General features: G+C 40.9%; 1 protein-coding gene across 2 annotated transcripts in view; it reads left to right on the forward strand.

The window, feature by feature from the left end:
- Positions 1 to 1,699: 1,699 nt before the first annotated feature.
- The window catches only part of LOC143111335 (flotillin-2a), a 32,197-nt gene continuing 8,756 nt past the window's right edge, over positions 1,700 to 25,140 (forward strand). The window contains exons 1-7 of one of the 2 annotated variants that reach the window (XM_076273556.1): positions 1,700 to 1,898; positions 13,434 to 13,515; positions 17,375 to 17,465; positions 20,160 to 20,283; positions 20,912 to 21,030; positions 21,221 to 21,334; positions 22,567 to 22,686. In XM_076273556.1, coding sequence (XP_076129671.1) covers positions 1,850 to 1,898; positions 13,434 to 13,515; positions 17,375 to 17,465; positions 20,160 to 20,283; positions 20,912 to 21,030; positions 21,221 to 21,334; positions 22,567 to 22,686 — 699 coding nt within the window. In that variant the 5' untranslated portion in view covers positions 1,700 to 1,849. Of the gene's footprint in view, positions 1,899 to 12,778; positions 12,902 to 13,433; positions 13,516 to 17,374; positions 17,466 to 20,159; positions 20,284 to 20,911; positions 21,031 to 21,220; positions 21,335 to 22,566; positions 22,687 to 25,140 lie in introns of those variants that run through there. The other variant, XM_076273557.1, reaches the window with a different exon arrangement.

Raw genomic sequence — 25,140 nt, forward strand, 5'->3', positions numbered from 1 at the left:
CTATTTATCATATGTAGCCACAAGTCTCTCCTGCGCTGACTACTTCTCAGTCTCATTCTCTTCTCGTTTTCTGACCATGTCAACATTGAGCAACGAAAATAAGGGAGATTTTCCGGGTTACTCACCCAAAAGACAGGGGAATTTCAACATTCGTCTTTCTGTTGCTATCCCTCTGCTGAGAGCAAGAAGTCGTAGGACTACAAAACTGCTGCACTAATTAAACGAGGTGTGAAGCTAAGCTAGGTCTAATGAGATTGTCATCAAATCGTGCTCTCTCCCACACTGTTCTGATCACTCTCAAGCAAAACGATGCTTTAAAAACATATTTTCGCTGCAAGGGCAGGGAGTACAGGACAACAGTAAAGAGACGGCCAAGTCCGATGGGGCTAATGTTATGAAAGTAATAAAATATGGGATATTTTACGGGAAAATATTAAAAAAGTTTTTACCTGGAAAAAAGTTGACAGGTAGGCTATGTTTCTGACAGTGGGTGAATAGGGCTATTTGCTGTTAGAACGGCCTGTATTGCTGTTGTTAGAACGGCCTGCACTGTAGCCTAGGCCTATTGCACAACATAGGCCTACCATCACGTTAAATTTTGTACAAATAAATAAATAGCCTACAGCGATCATACCGGTGCTGTCGCGCTTGTCAATTGACAGCTGCATTAAATAGACCCACCTATGCATTTTCTATATCAACAAAATGGCCGCTGCGAACGTTATTACCTGATTATTACGTAGATCGAATAAGCCTAATAGAACTTTACAATTAGGCTACCAGATGTGTTTTGCATTTTGAATAGAAGTGTTTTCCCAATGATTACAAGAGACTCTTGTTCTTGAAAAAAGTGTCTAATGTAAGAAACAATGTGTTTCGCTATAAGTGTGTTGCAGAATTGCAAACAAAGTGCAAAGCACAAAATGTGTTTCAAGTGCGGTTACATTGTGTTTAAAGTATGGTTACAAAAAGTTTAAGGTTTTAAAGCTTTGGTCTAAGCATTCACTTTAGTGTGTAAGCAATGGGCAAAAACTGTAAATGGAAATGCAAAATTGTTGACTATAATGCCAATCAACTCCTTAATTTGACCAGCAGGGAGCACTGTCTGCACGTACAACAACATTGATGGGTGGGTCCTATCCTGGTCCTATCCAGCCTCTTTGAATGAGAAATGCGCCTCTTACAGCAAAGCTGTAGTAATAAGCAGAGCAAGATAGCCTAGGCCTACTTCATTACGGGCCACTTCCTGGAACTCAGAAAGCACGAGGGTGTGGGGGTGTGGTTGTGGGGGGGTTAACAAATCCCCTTGCTTTTAATGCAGACCAGAAGCAGTCTCTTTCATTCTATGGCCATGTCTGAGGCCGTATTTTCATCAAATATGTTAGGCTGTTGTCCCTCTGTAGTCAGGAACATCATTTTCGGACACATTATCATGTTGCTTGACAACAGTCTGCCAAAAATAGATGCTAGCATGAGAGGCTCTGAAAGAAGAATTAAATATATTAGGCCTACATTAAGTAAGATAACAACCAATGTAGTTAATGTAATGGAACTCTTAAGATATAGGCTACTCCAACTCATTCCACCTTTAAAAACGAGGGTCTCGCAGAGCTATGCATTTCTGAACTGTCCCTATTTTGCTCCGCCTACCTAGCTTCTACAGGCTTTGCGTGCCAGCCACTCGGTGGGCGGGAGTAGTGGGGAAAACAACAGATCCCATGCACATAGTGGGATGATGAGGAGGTGAGGTGGGTGACACTAGCTCTACACGAATACCAAGCTCAACCCTACCGAAGTAGCGATAGCCGTATACCAATATTGCAGCGATAATTAAATCAGAGACATCACTATGGGGAACTGCTACACAGTAGGACCAAATGAAGCGTTGGTGGTATCAGGTATGTTATCAATGGCCACTTCACATGTTGGCAACGATATGGCTTTGGACTCTTACATTAACGTTACGTTACTCACGGTTTGTTCGCCTAGAAGCTAGGTAGCCAACGTTAGCTGTCTCGCAAAGCGAAGCTTAGCACTATCCAGTTAAAGCATGTCCAGATAACATTAATTTCTAGCGATGAGGATAACGTTATATACCAGTTTTACCGACATTACATTAATGTGCTTGTCCTCCCCTTCAAGCGTTTTGTAAGAAACTGGCAATTTCATAACCAGGTTTGATTCTGTAATACTTAAAAACCAACGGAAACAAACTAACGTTAGTTGGTTGTGGTCAACCATCGTCACTTAGTCGGCTAGAACATGAAACTGCCTATGCTAACATTAACTTTAGACGTGGATGTAAGTAACCAAATTCAGTTTAATAAAATAATGTTATAACTTAATGTACTGTTTACTCGCTGCATCTTTGTTGAGTTAAATCAGTGTTACAGTTTGTAAGTCGTGTCTGTTCTGAAGCTTTCCTAAGGCAAGACCATTCATCCAGCATTCGCAGAACCTGAGTAGGAACCAGTTGAGGTCTTTTTAGTGTCTCTGGTCCATCTTGCATAGTAGCCTTGCTATGCTAGCAAACAGTGGTTAGTATGGTCATTTCAGTGTTTGTTTTTTTACCAGCATCTCTGTCGGCTCTGTCGTGCAATTACAATTTCAATTAACGTTAGATGACGATGTATCAAAGTCACACAGTTGTTCAACAAGTAGGCTAAGCATAGCGTTAAATTGTAAACCAGATTCTAATGTGACTGTCAACAGAAAATTGTAAGTCAGAGGGCGTGGCAGCAGTGTTGCCAACTATTTCGAATGAAAAGTAGCTAAAGCCAGCTCCAAAAGTCGCTAAATGTCGCTAGATGACGTCACGCGCTAATTTGCATATTAATTACGTCAGCACGTCGGACCCCCCCCCCCCCCCCAAAAAAACGTTCCCTTTTCCCAATTCCCGTTTACTCCTGTTTGCTGTTTGCTTTTCTCCTACTCATATAGGCAGCTTTAAGAGCCTAGTTTAAATATATTTGATTTAATATTTGTATATTTATTGATAGGCTACACTTTACTTTCTGTAGCCTATCATCTACTACACTAGCATCAGGTGGCTGAAAAGCAGTAATTTCCAACCTATTCACTGCTGCATCTGCTTTGCACTGCTTGAAGTCTGATTATAATGTGACCATAGGGTAGCCTACACGCAATGTACCCTTACGGCAATGGCTATATTTTGGATATATTTAGGCTACATAATATAGGCTTAAATGTCGCTCGGACAGAGCGATAGAATTTTTTTTTTTTTTTTTACTCAGCCGACAGTCCTGCATCAACTTGCATTGACAACATTGAAGCTAGGCCTACATAGCCTGAACGAATGCTATAGGTTTTTCTAACATTCACTGATTTGCTTGTGAATGAAGTTGTAGGCTAGCCTACTTCCTTTGTTCAATTGTTGAACGATGCTGGCAAGCGTGTCCCTGTTTCCCTGTCATCATGTCATTGCTCTCGTCTCGTTGACTCTCGTTGTAATTTCAGCCGAAGTTGCTGCACCTTCTAATGAGCGTTGTCTGAGAGCAATGAAAATCTGGTGAATTGTTGCCCTGATGAAGAAATGTGTGTATATAAAAAAAACTTGTGCTCAAAGTTGACCTTTGACCCTTATTTGTCAGATACTGTACTCTGCCTTTGTATTATGTACTAAAAATAAGGAGTCGTGCAAAGGCAAAAGGCAGTAACTGACATATAATCAATATTTGCTACCAAAGGCAGAGTATGGTAACTGTACTTGTACGTCGAAGAACAAAGGCAAAGAACAGTAACTGCAGTTGTGGCTCTCTGCCATGGTTGCTTGTATGGTTTTGGGAGTTAGCGTTCAGCGTTTCTCAAACTATGGGCCGCGCGGACCAGCACCGGCCGTAACGTGGACACTGCTGGTCCAGAGCCGCGGAGTGAAATTATTCCCGGGGCTTCATCTGATAGTCAGGTAGAACCCCAGGATAGGTGTGACATAAGGTACTAATGCAATTTTTTGGCATAAATTGTTAGTTTAGGGGGTGTATATATTCAGAATCTGACGGGTGCCGCTCCGGCACCCTTGAGCATTTTTTTTAAATGACATAATTTGCCACGCCCCCTTTTTTGGACCATAAAAAATAACTAGATGCACATTACTGTATAAACCCATCATGTATGGTATCAAATGAAAGCTTTTCTCAAACAGAAATCAATGATGTCAATAAAAACATGCTAAAAATGATTTCAAGTCCCTCCAGAGAACATAATAACTGTAAAGCCTGGTAACGTCACACCGCTGAAATGGTAGGCTGAGCAACAACCACAAGAGACATATGAATTGTATCAACCCTCAACAATTAATCAAATAGACAAAGTTATAAGGAACAAAGTAGAACTTTCTCACAGATTCTGAAAGCAACTATATACAGAACATGTTGCCAGGCTGGCCTTGTACACATCACAAACATCAAATGTCTCCTCCAAAAAACATTCATTCAATCAGATATTTCTCCCTCGCTGTCATCAGTATCCTCCACTGAAAGTGTAGCCATCTTCGAATTTTTATTTGCACACTGTACACCACCTTTGCAATGGCAGTAGGTGTTGCATGGTAGTCCATCTGACTGACAGCTGCAAGAGGCCCTGGAGCATGCTGGCACTGCCTTGCATCCACAAGCAACAAGCTGTAGACCTGTTTTGGTGCAATGTCAGTGTTGCCATTAACAGGCACAGGAATTCCATCCTCTATTTTCACACTGGAGGTGTTTTTTTGTCAGCAGCTCTCCACAGAAGGACTTGCAGCCGTGCACGTTTGATGTGTTCCGCTGCATATTCTCTTGTTGGAGGAAGACTCTTTATTTTAGCAGGGTCTCTTTTCTTGGTGAATAGCATGTATCAAGTTTCTGAGGCTTTCAACAGTCTTTCCATAGTAGAGGCAAGAAAGGAAATCCATTCCTGCCTTCATGCTCATCAACTTCTACAGTACATATGTATAATTCTTCAAATCAAGATTCCTCTTGAGCATCAAATTGATTGCTGAGGTTTTCCCTTTGCAATATGGATATGACACACTGTCACAACCAAACAATGCATGAACAGCCAACAAATCATAACATTTGTCTAATTTTGCAGCCATAGCATTAATGTCAATTACTTTGGGCATCTATGGCCTACTGGTTAGGGAATCGGACTTGTGACTAAAGGGTGGCCAGTTCGATCCCCGACTGGTAGGAAAAATGTGAGTGGGGGGAGTGACTTTAACAGCGCTCTCCCACATCCATGTGAGGTACCCACATCTGGATGAGGTGCCCTTGAGCCCTGCTCCCCGGACACCAGATCAAGGGCTGCCCACTGCTCCGGGTGTTAATGTATACTCCTAGTATGCTCACTGCTCGGGTGTGTGTGTGTGTTTGAATGGGTGTACAGTACACTGTTTGTGTGGGTGTGTTGTACACTACCCCCGAATGGGTAAAACGCAGAGCACAAATTCCTTGTATCGGTGGGGTCAGCCCTATGTTCCCACATTTCTAGGGTTAGGGTTAGGCCTGAGGTGTGGGTTAGGGTTAGGGGACATAGGGCTGTGGGTACATAGGCATGCTCCCGTATACTGGTATATGTAAGTATACTTGGGCAGCCGTGGCCTACTGGTTAGGGCTTCGGGCTGCCGGTTCGATCCCCGACCAGGAGAAATGTGGGGGGGGGGGGTTGAAGAGCACTGCTCTCCCATGCCCACAACCACGGTTGAAGTGCCCTTGAGCAAGGCACCTGACCCTTCACTGCTCCCGAGCGCCACTGTAGCAAGTCAACTCACTGCTCCGGGTTAGTGTGTTACCTCATGTGTGCTCGTTGTGTGCTTCATCTCACTGTGTTCACTGCAGAGACCAAATTCCTTGTATATGCAAGTATAGACCCTTTCAAGAGAGTTCCATTATCGTTTTAATTTATTGTTGAAAGGATCTATACTTGGGCTATAAACCTGATTTAAATTTGTTGTTGTATTTCCAAATGATTCGTGTCATTCCTTGCAATACTGGAAGAAAGAATTTTCTTGATTCTGTCCTCTCCTCCTGTAATCAACTTTGCAGTTTTCTCTGTAATTAAGGGGGCAAATTCAAGGACTATTATAGTTAATGTGATGACTAACTGGCAAGTACCTCATAACTCAGACTAATTTGTATCAATCCTTGATTGTGTTGTCTGTTTTTAAAGCATTAAAAAAAATGTTAGGATGAAAAATATTGTTGTCTGTAATTCTGGGGGGAAATCCAAGGACAGTTATAATTAATGTGCTAACTACCTGGGAAGTACCTCACAACATTGCTGTCTGAAATTCAGCGACTGATTCAAGGGAAATTAAAGCTAACGTGCTAGCTAACCCGCAAGTTGGTGTACTAGGGTACATCAGACTTGCTATAATTCATATTAAAATTAATTACTATTGAATGATTGTATTCCTGTATGTATTAAGCTACATGGCATAATTTGTTTAATTTAATACCAAACATGACATGATTTAGAGGTATAAGCTATTATGCAGCAAAAAGAAACCTAATTTGACCTTAAAGGTCACTTTGCAAAAGGTATTTTGTTCTCTGGAGGGACTAAACTATTTTTTTCTACTTTATTGTGGTCAAAGCTGATTTCTGTATGAAAAGAGCTTTAATTTGATACCATACATGATGGGTTTATAGGTTAATGTCTATTTAGATGGATTTTCTATGATCAAAAAAGGGGTGTGGCAGGTGATGCCATTTTAAAGAAAATGCTCAAGGGTGCCGGAGCGGCACCCGTCAGATTCTGAAAGGACACCCCCTTACCTATCAATTTATGCAAAAAAATTGCATTAGTACCTTATGTCACACTTATGCCCAAATTCCACAAAGTTCTACCTGACTATGATAATTTGCTGCGCAATTGATCAAGGAACCGCGGACCGACAGAAAAAGAAAACAAACGTTTCTGCAATCAGTAGGAAATACTTGCTAATTTGGTGTCATCAAACATAGAGGCATACAATTAAATGGTGGTGAGCATTCATTCAATGCGCGAGAGAAACTGAAACCACTTGATAACGTTGGTAGCAAAGCTCCAATTCAACCTATTGGAAGGCTATTATGAAACTACATTTAATAGAACAATGTGGATTTATGCAACTTCCATAAAAACAGAGCACATACTATAATACACTATCTAGAGTATTGTATATTCAAATTTGAATAACGTGGCCAAAAGCTTGTGGCATAATTAAATATGTCAATATTCTTTCCATTTGCCTACCAGTGTATGATGCTTGCATGAGGGAAACATCCCAAAACGATGACACCCATATAATTGCTGTTGTTTTGATAAGTATTTATCATGCAACCATGCAAGCAATGAAACGATTGTAATTATATTTTGCATTAGTAAAGCAGTCCTCTGATGTGCATGTTTTCACAAAGTTTTTGTAAACAATGTTAGCACTTTAAACACTGGCTGCTTTGAAGTGCATGTATAACAATATAGCATAACAATAATAATTGTGATGTGATATAAGGATAATTTGATGGGGGGTGGGTTCATGTAGGTGGGCCCTATGACCCCATATGCCATGACCGGTCCTCAGGTCAAAGAAGTTGTCTATGTCCATGGCAACACTGGCATACAAATAAAGTCTATCAAAGGTCTGACATTAGATCTGAAGGTAGCATTTTAAATGGGTGTTTTTTTTAATACATAATGTTTTCGAACAGTTTACTTACAGTAATACAGCTTCTAACAAAAGTGATATATATATATATATATATATATATATATATATATATATTATGTTTTCCCTTTAGTTGAGTTCAAAATAAAACAGACACAACAAAATAACAAACACTTGATTTTTAAAAAAAATTAGTCGTTTAGATTAGTCGACTAATCGAAAAATTGGTCGAAAGATTAGTCATTAGAAAATTAGTCGTTAGTGGCAGCACTACTCTCAACAGGCGCATCCCTCCTCATGCACATGTAATCCAAACATTCACAATCGTGCAAGACGACTGGCTAAATTGCTATTAAATCCGGTTAGCATCGCTGCACGAATTTGTTCAAAACTGTTGCATTCAAATTGACTGCTAAGTTCTAATCATTTTAATCCCGATGTAAATGGAAAAGTATTTTCCAAGACTCAAACGGGCCTGTCCCAAGGAGAAAAAGTATTCATTTGAAACTTAAACACACGTGGGGAAACTGAACAGTCTAACCAGTAGACCAGCGGTCCCCAACCACCGGGCCGTAGCCTACGACATGAGTTAAAAAAAAATGCATGCAAACTAAACTAAATTTAATTCGCATGGCATAGGTCTATATGCAGTTGTTTGATTGCACGCATGTTTGCATTTTGCAAGGTCTATTTTCTTACGTCTGTCTGTCCCGCCTTCAACACTTTTACATATTGCCTTCAGCGCTGCGCAGCCTCAGGTCAGCTCACTTCACTTGATCAGTTCTTGGCGAACGGTAGTGTCACACGATGTTAGCTAAACTGCTAGAATGAGCAACAAAAAACAAGCATCTTTAGCAGGTCACTGGCCAGAGTGTTTGAGTTGCGAGAGCCGCTGCAGAGATTTCTTACAGAAAAAAAGTCACCGTTAGCTGCACATTTTAGTGATGAGGACTGGGTGTCTAAACTCGCTTACCTGTGTGACATATTTGGGTTGCTTAATGACCTCAACCGGTCACTCCAGGGGAGAATGACGACTGTCTTTAAACTGGCAGATAAAGTCGCTGAATTTAAAGCCAAGCTTGATTTGTGGGGACGACGATGTTCCAAACAGTAGTGGGGGTTTTGGGAGAGAATGAGGCAGGGCCCTTTCTCTCGCAGCTGGTGCGCGATCACCTTGTTGCACTTTCAAATGAGCGTTACTTCCCATCCTCCAAAGATCCACGCAAACCAATGAGTGGGTCCGCAACCCATTTGTCAATATTCAAGTTCTCGTTTTTCACAAGAGATCGTGACCTTCACTCTTCATACATAACTGGAGCTAGTTCTTTTCAAGTAATGCATGCACAACACATATGGAACCCCCGAACCCCCCCCCCCGCCCTGCCGGTCCGTGAAAAAAACATAGGAATCAAACCGGTCCATGGTACATAAAAGGTTGGGGACCCTTGCCCTAGAGGGCTGAAATGTGGTCAGTTCAGAGGTGCCTGTAATCCGGCAGAAAGAAAAAACGATATTCTAGCCTCTATAACTCTGTGTCAGTAAATAACACAGTTATTTTGACTGTTTCCTACGAAAACTACAGGTTCTCAGCTTTCTATAGAGGTCAAACATTTTATGGTAGGCCCCTAAAGAGGTGGGAACAATTCCATCTTAAGTAAGCACAGTGCAATTTCAGGCAAAAACTTGAAATTTGTATTGGAATTCATGTCGTTAACAATCATTTTCTGGTGCCCATTTAGGCTACACTTGTAGAATGACAAATAATTCAAGTAGGCTATGTGCCAAAAGCTTGACATTTAGCAAACTGGCAGATCATGTCTGCTGGTGGGGGAGGCGGGGTGAAAAGGCCTAGTTATCTTTTAACACATTGAGAGAATTGCCTAATCGTCAGTTAGCAGCAGCAGGTGGGTAGCCTATCAGAAAATGCAATCGAAATAATGGTTTGCTGTGGCAATCAAATCTTCTCCATATCATTATATCTGTGTCATATTATTATTATTGTTTTTTTTTTTTCATTTTGCTTATAACCTTTTAGGGGAAAAGGAGTCATTGTATACTAGAATGTTGGAGAGGCCAATTTGTCCACAGAGACAAGCCAATAACTACCACAGTTGCCATAGTAAGATGGCTTTGTAACATTGTAACCCAAGCTGAAGTTATTTACACCCAAACACCGAGGTTAATTGCATGCATTCACTCCAGGGTTTCTTTACTAGTGACAAAGACCTTGGAATGCCCAGCATTATTGGTTACTAGATCAATGTTTCAAGTAGTTGTTACTTTTATTTTTATTTTTATTTTGGCAGAGGAGAGGACTAAAAACCAATCAGAAAGAGGTAGAAAGCTGTCTTCCTTTTAATGAGTGGGCATAGATCCATGTTTACATCTAAAATATAAATGAATGTTTTAACTGAGCTAATGGTATCCTAGGATGGAGGAATGCTCCAAGCAGAGGAGAATGAACAGACCCAAATTTCCAAAGCAACATTATATTTCAACCAAAGACCAACTAAAACGGCCTTTCTCAAACTTCTTTGACCTGCGGCCCGGTCATGGCAGACTTTGGGGTCATAGGGCCCACCAACACGAACCCAAATCCCCCCCAATTCTTTCATTGCATTGCATGATGCCTGCATGATACATACCCAAAACAACAGCAATTATGCCAATGCCAATTGCCATTTAGTGCCAAATTATGTTTTGGGGTGTTTCCCATGCAAACACCATACACTGGTAGGCAAATAGAGAAAATATTTATGCTTTTTTACTGAAATATCATTTGAATGTCGGAATGTAAAGATTCAGGAAACAAAAGCTTTTGTGTATGGTAAACGACGGAGCAGATGGGCATAAATAACTGATTTGGAGATGATTATTAAACAGGAACAATTAGGCTTTTGGCCATGTTATTTTAAATCTGACTATACAATACTCAACTACAGTATACAGAATACATGGACATGTTAGTGTCGTGATGTGCAGCAAAAGCTGCGTATGGGTTGGTCCTGTAAGAAACTTCCAGAGGTTGGCGAGTTTGACCAGGGTCCTTCAATTCTAATGGAAACACAAGGAGAGGACCGAGTGAGAGCAGGTTCCAGCCTCCTTAGGTTTTACCCCGAACGCCCGTATGGAAACGAGCCTAGTGTGACATGTGTAAACCAATGGTGTAAACATAATCATAGATGACCCCACAGGTTTTGTAGCCTACTTTTATATGTAGGCAATTTATATTCACAATACTTACTAAAATATATATTATTTTATTGCATTTGTATTAGTTGTTTGAAGAGTAAAAAATAAATCGGTGATGGCAGTACAACTGGCAAGTCGGTCAGACTAAAAGGAAAAAAAAAAATATTTGGGTCAGTGCTAAATTGACAGGGTCGGTCGGGTTACGGCAAACAAAAATATTTTTAAAGGTCCCCTGCCACACAAAACCGTTTTTACTTGTATTTTTAAAAATATTTTAGGTCCATGTTTGTTTTATGTTGTGAATGTGAAAATGAACTGCTACCTCCTCTGTGAGCTATAGCCACTGAAAAGAAATAAGTGGAGAAATCAGGCCAATTACAAAAGCTGTTCAGTCTGACGTGGACTTGAATGAAAATTCATACCAATCTGAATACAACCATATCAGTTGACCATATCAGTCGTGATCAGGGCAGTCGTGGCCTACTGGTTAGGGCTTCGGGCTTGGAACCGATGGGTTGCCGATTTAATCCCCGACCAGTAGGAACGGCTGAAGTGCCCTTGAGCAAGGTACCTAACCCCTAAAAAAGTTTGGGAACCGCTGCCCTTGGAGAAGCTGTGGTGCCAGAACGGATATAAAGCCCTGAGCCACTTAACAAGAACAATGAATGTAGCACTATGACCACATCAGCGACTGACTGAAAATTATTATTGATTAATCCAGTTTCACATCACAGATCCAACAGCTGTTTGTAGACGGGCTATAGTTTGATATCCTTACCAGGATACTAGCTACATGGATGAAATACTGTGCAATTGGCACTCATGTTAATAAAGCAATGGGTACCAAAATGTAGAGACTATTGGTCATATCTAGAAGGCCAAGCAGCTGAGTGTTGAATGTAGTTCCATTGTCCTCGTGTCATGCCATGTTTCTTCATCAGCAGTTGCACTTCCTCCTTGCCACGGGTAATTGTGGGTTAATTTAGTCTACAAATCTCCATTTTTCAACACATTGTAGGGAGTATAGCATGTATTGGCATTAATGAGGTGCATATATGCTGTATAGGCTAGTTAGCAAATTATCAAGTTTCTATGTGCACATTGCTTATGTAACCATCCTAAGACGTGGTATTCAAATAGGCAAATTCAGACCTGGGCTTTATCGCAGTGCCTGTGAAGATCAGATTATTGAATGTTGTGACAGCAGACGGTTTTATTACTGATGAAGCTGATGAAGATTTCAAGATTTCAAGAACGGACATACATTGCTTTGTTTGGTGCCTGCTAATCAGCTGATAGAGACACAAGAGAGACTCGAGTCCTCACGGCAAACAGGACTGCCAGCCTCTCCTGTGGTGGCTCCTCCCCCCCGTTATAGCACCAGAACAGCTGCTGCTGCTGAGCCACTGTGGGTCATTTGAGAATTTTGCCGTAGCCTAAAAAGCCAGTGTCTGCAAGTGCCGCCACCAAGACGGGGAGGGGACAATAATAGCACTGTGTTTCTGTGGCACGCTCTGGATAGAGATCTCAAAATATGGCAACAAGTACTAGCCTATGTTTAGAGGATCTTGTGTGTCATTGGCTCAGAAGAGAACTGGTGATGAAGTGGTTGTGAAACAAACTGTCGGAATTCAAACAGAAAATCTTAAAGAAAAAGAAGCATGAATTTATGATGAAACACTATTCAGTTCCCATCAAAGCAACACTACACAGCAATTTGCCTTTTATCGTTAGCTTGTTAAGTATATTGTTACATTACATTGCCGGTTGCTTTAAACTTAATTAGCCTATCCATGTTATGTGTAGTTTGAAAGACACATGAGTCACTACACTACTAATATTTTAATAGTGGAAGACCCAGGGTTCTGCAGAATGGGTGTTGTCTGTCAACTCTGTGTGACATATAACGTGACCTGTGCTTCTGTTTTGTCACCAAGACCATACCACTGACACCTGAGAAGGAAGCTGCAAGGAGGAGCTTCTAGGAAATAGAATGCATTCCCTATGGCTATTTGGTCTATAATGATCGATTTCTGTGTTTTTTTTCTCCTGAAATTTGATTGGGTAAGATATGTTTGTGAAGTGTGGAAATAAAATATAAACAGTTACTTGTTGTAGGCTACTTGTTGTACTGTTTCTTACAATATGTATTTCAACTACAGCTGGTTGGAGTAAAAAAAAAAAGGATTGTAGTGTTTTAATTTCCTGCTTGTCAGTCCCAGGGAAATTCAGTCTCCCCCAACTCCCAACCCCCACCCCTTTCACCTGTGAGATGCGTGCCAGTTAAGGAGTGCCAGTTAGGAGTGGCCGCATTCAGGAATAAGGAAATGTGATGCGAGGGGATTAGACTAAATCTCAGAAGCTTTGGTGTGGGCAACACTTGCTCGACTCAGGCTCTAGTCTAACGTGACTTTTTCATTTCCCCAGAGACATCTGGACTCCAGGACCCATGTTGTGTGTTTTGTAAAATGTTGCTGCACGTTACAGTTGTGCCTGGGTGGATATGATGGGATGTGAGCTGTGGTATTTCTCTTTGCTTCCTCTATCCCTGAGCAGTGCTTGGCTCACACATGTGCATATTGTGCCGTTTCTTTAGGTGGCTGCTGTGGCTCCGACTCAAAGACGTACACGGTTGGGGGCTGGGCCTGGGCGTGGTGGCTGGTCACAGACATACAGAGGTAAGTTCCGCATCACTTTGCCCGTCACGAGAGCCCAGGACTGCTGTCACTGTTACTTTTGCCATCACTGAAAACACTGCATCACTTAGTCCAGCGACTTAAAGCTGCAGTTGGCAAGTCTGACAGATTGAGGGGACTTTTGGAAAATGTTTAATGTTTACAACTCTCATGCCCCTGCCCCACTACCACCAAGCACCCTCTCATCGAGTTTGTGCTCGTCAGTGCGCTCCCGACTGCACCAGAATGTGATTGACAGTCAGATCTCACTAGCCCTGCTCTGATTGGACCAGAAAAACCGGGAGCTGTGGATTTTAGCAAAACAAATAACAGGCTCTAGGTGGAGGTAGAAGTGCAGGGTTTTTTCTAAAACCGGCTGATTTATGTTGTTCTGTCGGAGCATAGTGTCGGATTCAGTGAATATAATCAAAAAATGCTGCCAACTGCAGCTTTAACTGCATCGTTTAATTTGCACAACAACACACTAGGGATAGATTGGTTTAATTCTGAAATTCTAAAATCTGAAAGAAATGTGTCTGACGTGGCATGTTATTGAATAGGAAAATGCAGTGTAGAGCCTTATTTTTGCTTTATTTTGTGGGATAGTATCCTAAATGTTATACACCAACAAATACATTAATTTACATTATATAAATTTACTTTCTTGGAGAGGAGAAATCAAATACCTACGCACATATGTCATTCCATATTTAGCAACTTTTAAAGCAGATTCATTGCGCTATAACAAAGCAGATTACTGTGTCTGAGCTGAAATGGCCTTAGTTACACTTTGGCAGCAGCATAAGGCATTATCTAAACAAACAACTCATCACTCCTGTCAGTTGCTGCACAGCACAGCACAGCACTGGAGCCTCAGTTGCTAGGCCCGTCCGCTCCCTGGAAAGATAAACATGGATGGGGCTAGGCGGAGGATTAGTTCAGGTCAGGGCCGCACAGATTCATTCAGCCACAATTAGCCGCCTCATCTGGGGGGGGGGGCATTTTAATGAAAGCAGAGCCTGGCTTACACTATGCTGTGGTTAACTGCACTAACCCGTCTTGTGACGGTGGCAAAGCCCCGCCCTTCCGTAGATGTAAACAATGGAGAGAACTCTCCCCCAGAAAAGGAAAAAAAAATAATCTGTGACACACACACACATGTTTTACATTTTCTCATAGAAAGTACCATTCATTATAGCTTAACACATTGCAAATAAAGATATACAATTTGGCAGCTGATTGTTTGTCTGCAATCATAACAATTTTGTCTGTCTTTTTTTAACATTTTCTATGTGGCTTTACTTTGGTTTGTCAGTGTCTTGCCATTCTAACCCGCCTTGCTTTCTTTGAGATCACATGAGCCTTTGTCTTTCTTTTGTATCATAATTTTGGGATTCTATGCTTGACACACCAACAGAGGTTTCATCTTTCTAATGTGGGTTGGTTCTCTGTAGTGAAATGACCGGGTTCGAGGACTGGCTCAAATCATCGGTCCCCATGTAGCATCACCAGTATACTAATGCATAAAAAGGAGCAGACTTAACCTCTTGGTACCTGGAGATTCTACATTATATGAATGCAGTGATCTTAATGCTTAATCCCCTCTCTGGGTTATATGGGCGCACTCCTTCATAAATAAAATGGGACAGGTTAATGGTGGCACATAGATGACTTGAGCCGTTTGCAACCTGAAACCTGTGAGATGTCGTAGCAGTTGTGGTGCGTAGCAGTTGTGGTGTGTAGCTGACTACGTGAGGTTGGGAGGGGGAAGGGAGGCAACTCCCTGTTTGCTGTAATCTCCTTAATGGATGCTATGGCCGGGATATTGATCTAATTCTGTGAGTGCAGTCCAAGAGGGTGCTATGTTTAGTCTGGGAAGGAGGAGACAGGGACATGGTTACCATGCTGTTGTCATGCCTTATCAATTGATATGTGCCATGATCCAGTGGGCAAAAGCATGCCCAGTCAGTCTGGACTAGTAAAATACTAAGGTACTAGTGAGAATGTATGTTGTTTGGGTTGTGAAATCAACCAGTGAAGTCTTGTGCTAGTTTGGGGAATGCTGGTTGAATCAGACGTGCATACAGAACTAGGCTATTTAGCATGAGCAGAACAGAGGGGTTTTCCAAGTACATGGTTTAGTGACAAGCCTGGGTAAGTTACTGTAACTCAGAGTAAGTGGTAAACCTCCTAATAGAAGATGTATGACTTCATTCTCCAAAACAATGGCATAGGGCTCTTGTTGTAGAAGGTTCATCACTTAACTTACGTACCCAGTGAACGTACCCAGGTGGTTTTGTGGTGAATCTTGGTTTTTCTCCTTATCTAGTATGCCTGCACTCAGCTCAAAACATTTGCTTTTTTCCCCCGTGTGTTGATGTCTTTATTTGATTAGGCCTATACTAGGATACTTTGTAGAATTGAACCCCTACGTTGCACAGTCTTTTACATTGCTGTGTGTGTTTTTTTTTTTCTGGTGCTGTTATAATACTGTAGCTTGAAATAGCCTAGCACTTATCCCAGTTGATTGGTTGTGGTGTGTAGGCATGTGTAGAGGCATTCCCATCTTTGGCTGTCAGGAATAGTGAAACGCATTGACACGCTCATTCCAATGCTCTGAATGCTTTGAGTGCTTTGAGTGACCTCTGAAAAGGTCAGCTTGGCCTTGATTAAAAACTTTAAAAAGAAAAATTAGTTAATGTTGTGAGTCATTTGTTTAAATAGTTGAATGAGGAAAGAGTTTGGAATGTCCTTGTCAGTTGGGTCACATGTTGGATAACTCACCACCTTCCCTGACCTTTGACCCTTAACCCTTGCCCCCTGCCCTGTTTTCTGATTTAGTTTAACCGCTTTTGTAACACTTGCTGTCCTGCCTCTCCTGTCGCTCCCTCCTTCACCCGCCTGCCCGAGTAGACTGTCTCTGGAGATAATCACCATCCTCTGTCGCTGCGAGGATATCGAAACTTCGGAGGGTGTCCCCTTGGATGTGACAGGGGTCGCTCAGGTAATGCATCGCAAAACAACAACAAAAAAACTATAAACAGAGGGTCCAACTGAGATGGAGAGATTCTGGAATAAAATGGCAAAAGGAAACTGGAAAACCAGCTGAGGACCGACGATCGTGTGGTTTCTCACTCTTACCTCTTACTCCTTTCTCCTTCAACAGCCAAACGTGAGAGGGAGAGAGTCCACAGTTACTAACCTCTTCAGGGCTTGGCTATAACTCTTGTCGGCTCACTAATGCGTCTCACCCTGGTGCCTTGATAGTGGACAGTGGCATGTATGTCTATGGAGATGCAGTTGTAACTGACACCTAATGCATGCTCCAAAGTCCCTAGACAATTTACCCAAGAACCTGTTTGTGAAATTCTCCCCACAGTCCCAACAGCTGTTACTCCAGTAATGCTCTGATGTCCAGACTCTCTGACCACCCAAAGCTCTGGGAATTGATCGTGTCTGCAAGCACTAGCCAATCAGATCAAGGGGACTCCAACTAGTGCAGTGCAGAATAGGGGCTTTGGAGGAAACTATTAAGAATTTGTGTTGTGTAATGGTTGAGCTTTAAAAATCATGGCTGATTTCCGCCATGAAGGATAATTTCGACAGTGGAAGATACTGTAAGACCTAGGCAGTTGAACATTACTCGTAAACTTGCATCTTCAGAAGCATTCTATTTCACTATCAATGCACCTGGGTTGTGTTATGTGTGTCTGGAGTGACTGCTGCTCATATTTACTTTGTTTGTTTGTTTATTTGTTTTCCTATCGCTGCCTTTTTTTCCCATTCGCTGCCTTTTTTCACACACGCTCCTTTTAGAACATACAAAACCTTTTGGGTTGTTTTTGTTTTGCGTTCTCCGCAGGATAACCCTTGAGATTATGACCCTGCAGCCCAAGTGTGAGGATGTAGAGACAGCCGAGGGCGTAGCTATAACTGTCACTGGAGTGGCACAGGTAAATTGCCTCACATCGCCATTAAGGAATGCTTTTTCCAGATCCAGGTCGCTTCAGAACCTTCCACTGTTTTTTATGTTTGATTGTTTGGTTGGTTGTTTTGTTTATTTGTTTGTTTGTTTGGTGTTAATCTCCTTGCTGGACCCATACAGTGGTTGCCTCCAACCTTATTCAGACTCTCAGGGATGGCTCATGGTTTAGCAGTGCTATACATTTCTCCTGTAGCCAAAGTGAAGATCAATCATCTCCCCTCTCTGAACTAAAAACTAAGCTCACACTAGATCCCTATGCTTGTATGTTTATGGAGATGGATGTATCATGTATTTTTTTATTTTTATTTATTTATTTATTTATTTATTTTTCTGAAAGTAGAAAAATAAGAATGTCTGAAGAGGAATTCAAACCCATCCTTCAGAATACAGAATGCCTAAATCAGAAAGCTTAATTGTTTCATGCTGAAATAAGAGTAATGAATAAAGCCTTTTCTCACCATGAAAGTCATGAACAAAGATGTCAGACAGGGAACTAGAGAAAGCCTGTTGACCACACTTGCCTGTTTCTATTGTTTCCATTCCTCCTTTATTACCCAGCACCTGGGTAGTAACGGCATATTTGAATTCTGACTTAAAGTTAACTAGAATGATTTTAACTATTTGTATGTATGTATGAATGTAAAGAATTTGGGTCCAAAATGCTATATTATCTTCATTACAGATTACACCCAATTACAGTTCTACTGACATCACTTGGAAAACTAAATGTAAAAAAAAAAAAATATTTATGAAAATTCAATGGATGATATAGCGTTCTGGAAGCAAACTCTTCATATATATATATTAGGTTTATGTAAAAAAAGGTATATGGATTAATTAGAGGAAATATATTAGAGAAGATATTATTCATATTAGAGGAGATATTATTCCCTGTTGCTCAGCCTGTCCCAATTTAAGCAATCATAGCCAGAGGGGAAAACTGCAGATAAGACAAGCTGAGGTTTCCCTTGCCATATGTTTTCAGTGCCAAAAAGGATGTGGAAGTTCATTGACTATTCACAGGCTGTTTCCCAGGCGCAGAGGCTTGGAATCTCTCGTTGTTAGCGTGCCTCTCTATAGGTCGTTTACACTTCCTTTTTTAGACCAAACTCTTGAAATGGGACAAACTGGAACCACACTGTTGAAACTACAGTGTTTATTGGCAAAGTCAAGTGCAAGCGATCAGTGTCTTGCAAATTTCCTTTTTGACTTTTGCATAGAGAAACAGATAAAAAAGCCAAAGACCTCCCAACACTTAACTACTTTTACTAGTTTCTGTTTGAGAAGACGGCCTGTCTTGGGACATCTGTCTTCCATCCTATATTTTGTGTGATGTTGTCTTTTTTCCCCACCCATTGTTTCAGTGTAATGTTGAAGTGCTACAGGCTGAGCATGTTCATGTTTGCTCCCGTGTGTGGTGTGGTGTGTTGTGTGTTGTCCTGCGGTCGTGAGTGCATGAGGGCATCATGGATTGCTTGCCTGAGCACTCCGCCCCCTGGTGGATGTGTTGAAGCCTGTCACAAATATCTGGTGTCCATTTCCCCCCTGCCTGTTCTCCGCCAGATGACGTAAGCCGAGTCCTGAGGAGCTGCTGCCATCGCCCTCCTCCTCCTTTTCCTCCTTCATTAGTATTGCATCCCCCTCTCCCTCCTTCCCCTTTACCTTACTCACGAGTGTGGCTTTTTTGCCCTCTTTTTTTCCCTTAAGGATTAGCTTACTGTTTACTTTTATTCCTTTGGCAGCAAGGAGGGGGCAGGTGGCTTGCCTGATCTCCTCCCGTGTTAATGTTCTCCTAACGTGAATGCCTCATTTGTGTTGTGAGCACAGCAGAGCATGGTCCATTAGGGCGGCCATCTTGGGGGACGTCAGAGACCCTGGAGACCCGCCACCCATCTGAGCTCACTTTGAATTGATTTGTGATTTCAGCCAAAGTGATGTGAGCTCTTGACGAGCTACGTCTAGCATGCTGTAGATGACACCACACCATCTTGTTAATTACTTTTCTCAGTAGACATGTGGTGTTGTCATCTGATGCTTTTGATGATGCATAATTTATAATGTCTTGGAAGATGAATGAGAGGGACTACCATGTCGGTCAGGAGCAATCAATATAATATATTTTAATTATGTAATATTTCCATATGTTAATGTACTAAATATTTTACATAGAAGACAGAAAAACTTTTGTCTGAAATATTTTGAGGTCTCTTAAAAATATTTATTGGCCTTTTTAAAGACATTTTAAAACTGCATATTTGTAGCATTTGTAGACTATAGTTACTTTAATTCACTTGAATGTGTTGAACACTATCCACTTTATTCCTGAAACCTACTTCCATTCCAGTTTTCATCTTCATTCGGTTTACATATAACTTAGTACAGTCTCAGTAAGCTAACTTGAATATTCAACTTATATTTCTTTTCGAAATGTTGACAATTCTGCAGTCAATAATGCTATGTTATATTATAAGTTTACTTTTAAATGGCTTAGGATGTGTCAGACACAGTCATTTAGTTACACTACTGTCATGTGAAACTTATCTTAGAACAACAGATACCCATTTGTGCCTCAGGAATAAGGTGGATAAAAAACTGTGCGTTACCAGTGTCCTATAAAAACTTTGGGTGCCTCAGTGTTGATGAGTTGTGTTTCTTCCAACAGGTCAAGGTCACATCTGACCATGAGTTGCAGGTGTATGCTTGCGAGCAGTTTCTGGGCAAATCAGTGGATGAGATCCGAAGTGTCATCTTGCAGACACTGGAGGGTCACCTGCGATCCATTTTGGGTGAGTCTTATATGTGTGAAGATCTGATGGAGGTCACTTATGTATAGTGTGCTTGTGAATGTTCTTGTGTAAGCTGTTGACTTTTTATGCCTCCATGCCGGATAGTCTTTGATGATGGACGTCAAAGATCAAGGTCACTGTGATCTTGAAAGTCACATTCTTGTGAACGCTATAGCTCAAGAATGCCTTGATGATCGATCTTCAAATTCGGTTTGAACATTCCCTTGGACTAAAACATCAGTTGGTCAGATTCCTTTCAACTCTATAATCTATAATCTATGTATTACTTCCCTGGCCAAACACATGTTGTCAAACAGACATTCATGGCTGTGCGGGGAAATACCACAACGTGGTAATTCTAGTTCTCACTTTCACACATGACCTCAAAACAGAAGTTTCATTTTCTCCCCCAATGTAGGTGTTTTGTTGTTAGATGTTTTTAATATTGCAATCAATCAAGTGCACATGACCTAGTTTCGCTTGTGGGCCTCAACAGGAAGTCTTGAGTGTTGCAGAGATGATGGAAATGAGCAAAAATGTGTGTCACATGTCCTTGTTGAACCTGTTGCATTTTTTTGGATGTTTTAATGAATGGACACACAATAAGCCCTGATCTCCTGCTCTACAGGCACACTGACAGTGGAGCAGATCTATCAGGACCGAGATCAGTTTGCTAAACTGGTGCGCGAGGTAGCAGCCCCAGATGTTGGCCGCATGGGCATCGAGATCCTCAGCTTCACCATAAAGGTACACCAGGAGTGCGGAAATCATTGGTGTCAACATCAACATAAAGTTTTGTGTTTGTTGTTGTTAGTTGTGTATTCTACATGAGCGCCTTACCAAGTGTTTACCACTCAATGTGTGAATGCTGTTGTGTATGTGTTACTGTGTAACAGCACTAAGCGTGTTCCCCTGTGTGTGTGCCCCCTGGTGGCAGGATGTGTATGATAAAGTGGAGTACTTGAGCTCATTGGGAAAGACCCAGACTGCTGCTGTGCAGAGAGATGCCGACATCGGAGTGGCGGAGGCAGAGAGAGACGCAGGGATCAGGGTAAGACCGCTCGGGATGTGTTTGAGTGTGATTGTGTTTATAGTTTTGGTCTTGGAAGTTTCTTTTAGAATGTCATAACAGGTTGGTTCACAGGTCAGTTTGTTTGTCTTCAGCTACTTTATAGAGTGTGTTGCACTCAGTGGTGGGTAGAGTACTGAAAATCTATACTCAAGTAAAAGCACAATTACTCCCTTCAAAAATGACTTGAGTAAAAGTAAAATAAGTAAAAATTTTCCCACCTGAGAAATCTACTCAAGTAAAATGGTTATATTTTTGATGGCCCTTTAAAGGGATACAAGTATCCTTTAGGCCTGTTTGCTTTTCTACTCCTCTGTAGGCTAATCATATAGGCAACCACCATATTATAACATCTTGTCATAGCCAGAATAAGCATTATGTGGCTATGGATCGAAAAGCAGTCACGATCACTTCCAATCCATTGCCAGCTGGTTCTTCTGCTTTGCATTGCTAGAATTCTGATTATAACTTCACTATACAGAGAATGTAACCTAAACACAATGGCTATAATGGGTAGACCTATATTTAGAACAGAGCGACAGAGTAGGCTATCTTTTCTCAGCCGGCCGTCTCTGTCATGTCCTACACTGACAACATTGAGGCTACATAAACGAATGCTAGGTTTTTCTAACTTGTGTGCTCGATTTCCAGTGCATTTGCTTTGCCTGTGAATGAAGCTGTAGGCCTACTTTCTTTGTCCAGTTTGATTGTTGAATGATGCTGGCCAGAAATTAATATAGGTGAAAGTTTCTGTGTCATGTCATCTCTCTTGTCTCATTGCTACTCTGGCAGTCTCACTAGAAGATGCTGCAGCTGGCTGGACATCATTGTGTTAACTGAGCTGTTAGATATAGGACATCTACAGTACTTCCATGTAGTTGGCCACAAAATGGTCTGATTCTACATTGGCCGGTCATTACTTTTATCATTTCGGGGCAACGTAAAAATGCATTCTTTTCTCCCACTCCACAATGTAGCGGTGTAAAGAGTAGACTACTGGCTCAAAAATGTAATTGAGTAAGAGTAGAAGTACCATTTTGAAAAAGGAATATGAAAAGTTGCCGTTCCTCGAAAAAAATGCTTTTTTACTTGTGCGTTACTTGTAACAAGTTACTACCCATCCCTGGTTGCACTGTCCTGATGTCCTGATACAGACATTACCTGAGAGTTCTCCTGCTGTCCTTTCACCCTTTCTCCTCGTCTCTGTCTTGTAGGAAGCTGAATGTAAGAAAGAGATGATGGATGTGAAGTTCCAAGCAGACACTCTAATGGCGGATTCTAAACGTGAATTGGAGATGCAGAAAGCTTCTTTCAATCAAGAAGTTAACACAAAGGTGCCTCATATTTTCATATTTTCTTTGATTTTCTGTGACTTTCCTGAATCACGCACCCACAAGAAAACAAACAGGAGAGCGCGGTGCAAAGAAAAGGCCTCATATTTTCATACCTTGTCCCACCCTCCATAATGGAATCAGCACGTAGTACAACCCTATTTACAAAAACGTTGGGACGCTGTGTAAAATGTAAATATAAGCAGAATGTTGATTGCTTGCATTTATTATACAGTATATGCATATATATTTATTTATCAATTAAATATAGGATTTACATGATTTCCAAATCATAGCATTCAGTTTTTATTTATATTTTACACAGCTTCATATATGGAGTCAAAATAGGGTCTTTAATATTGAGAGCTTGTGAAAAGATGTTCACATGTGTAATAAAGTTTTGCAGCTGTGCAAAAGGAGTTCTGCATGTGAAAAGAAATTTTGTACCTGTAGAAATATTTTGTACATGTGTGAAAAAATTATGTACCTGTAGAAATATTACGTACTTGTGTGAAAGAAATGTGTATCTGTAGAAATGTTTTGTACATATGTGGGGGGAAAATGCGGATCTGTAAAAATATTTTGTACACGTGTAGAAAAAATATGTACCTGCACAAATACTTTGTACGTGTGTGAATCTCCTACGCGATGCTTTCCTGCGCAACACTGAAAGTACGAGTGTGAAACTGAGATACAAGCTTACGGACTTTTGACCCTAATTTTACTGCCTTTCTGAAGAGCCAATCAACACATTGCTTACTGCCAACCAATCAGCGTTCCCCACCGACCACCCAGATTTTGCCGCTAACCCACAGATCTAGTTATTAAAACTGGTGGTAACAGCAAGGGCAGATAGGTGGTAACATTACTGTAAATTAACACCCATAAGTATTTCTGGACTAAAATATTGCAAAGCGATTTGGTTACTTTATTTGTCATGCTTTTATCAGTTGTAACATAGTCAAAACGTTAAGAATATCATACCAGAACCTGAAATAATAACTGTATGATAGCTGCCATAGCTATCCTAGCTGACGTTTATCGTAGCTCATAGTGCAAGGGCTAATGTAACTCGTCAGTTTTTTACGTTGCCCAGCGAATAAGTAGGCTTAATTCTTACATGTCTTAAGTTAAAGAATTGAAAGAAATAGGAAATAAAGAAAACGCTTGAACGGGTTTATCCATTTACATTCAGATCTTGCCATAGACTTTGCCTAAGCGCTTGCTTGCTTGGTAGTCTACCGTCCTGTTCAGTCTATGGTTGCTATAGCAACCGCTGCTGTGCTTCATAAACTGACGAGATAACCGTGTGGTTAACATACTCCCCAAACACAAAGAAAACAAAACTATGTAAGAAAATGGGATGTTGTATTCCAAACAACAAACCAACAGTCCTGGAAGGGCATTACTATAATCTCACTCACTATAATCTCCTAGCTGTGGATGTCCCATTACAACCCATTCATTTGATTCGTCTTTTTGCCGTCCACTAGGCTATTATTATAGGCTTGCAAAGGGTGATAAAATAAACGTGTTCTCATATCAAATAATAATAGCAGATAAACATAAATGTGTGTACAGTATTACTGTTTTTAATCATGAATGACACCACTGAATCACCCTTTCGGAAATGGAATGAATAGTTCAACTATTTCGTCAACATTACTGCTAGCTAGAAGCTAACCTATAACGTTACAGTCTAAAAAGCGGATGGGATAGCTAACGTTAACATTACGGCTCCGCTTCAACCCTTTTTGCGATCACAGTATAAATTGAGCTACCACGTCACTCTTAATTAAGTTATAATTTTGCAACCCCAATCAAAGAGTATACCAGAGAATTTCTAATGAGACATTATAGACGGGCTCTGAGTATACTCTTCGATATGAAGCCAATCTGTTTAGCACCAAAATCTAGGTGGTCGGTGGGAAACGCTGATTGGTTGGCAGTAAGCAATGTGTTGATTGGCTCTTCAGAAAGGCAGTAAAATTAAGGTAAAAAGTCCGTAAGCTTGTATCTCAGTGGAAAGCATCGCGTAGGAGATTCACACACGTACAAAGTATTTGTGCAGGTACATATTTTTTCCACACGTGTACAAAATATTTTTACAGATCCGCATTTTCCCCCCACATATGTACAAAACATTTCTACAGATACACATTTCTTTCACACAAGTACGTAATATTTCTACAGGTACATAATTTTTTCACACATGTACAAAATATTTCTACAGGTACGAAATTTCTTTTCACATGCAGAACTCCTTTTGCACAGCTGCAAAACTTACACATGTGAACATCTTTTCACAAGCTCTCAATATTAAAGACCCTATTTTGACTCCATATCATACTTTTTGGGGAAACAGAGCTGTGCAAAATAAAGCCTTTTTTAGTCTGTGCCACTTGCCAAAATACATTAATACAAATAGCCTATATTTCCACGCAGAATTGGTGTCTA

This window comes from Alosa pseudoharengus, unplaced genomic scaffold, assembly GCF_046254945.1.
Source record: "Alosa pseudoharengus isolate Yale_2024_CS ecotype anadromous, Long Island Sound unplaced genomic scaffold, YU_APseudo_1.1 YU_APseudo_1.1_scf_8, whole genome shotgun sequence".
Classification (NCBI taxonomy): domain Eukaryota; kingdom Metazoa; phylum Chordata; class Actinopteri; order Clupeiformes; family Clupeidae; genus Alosa; species Alosa pseudoharengus.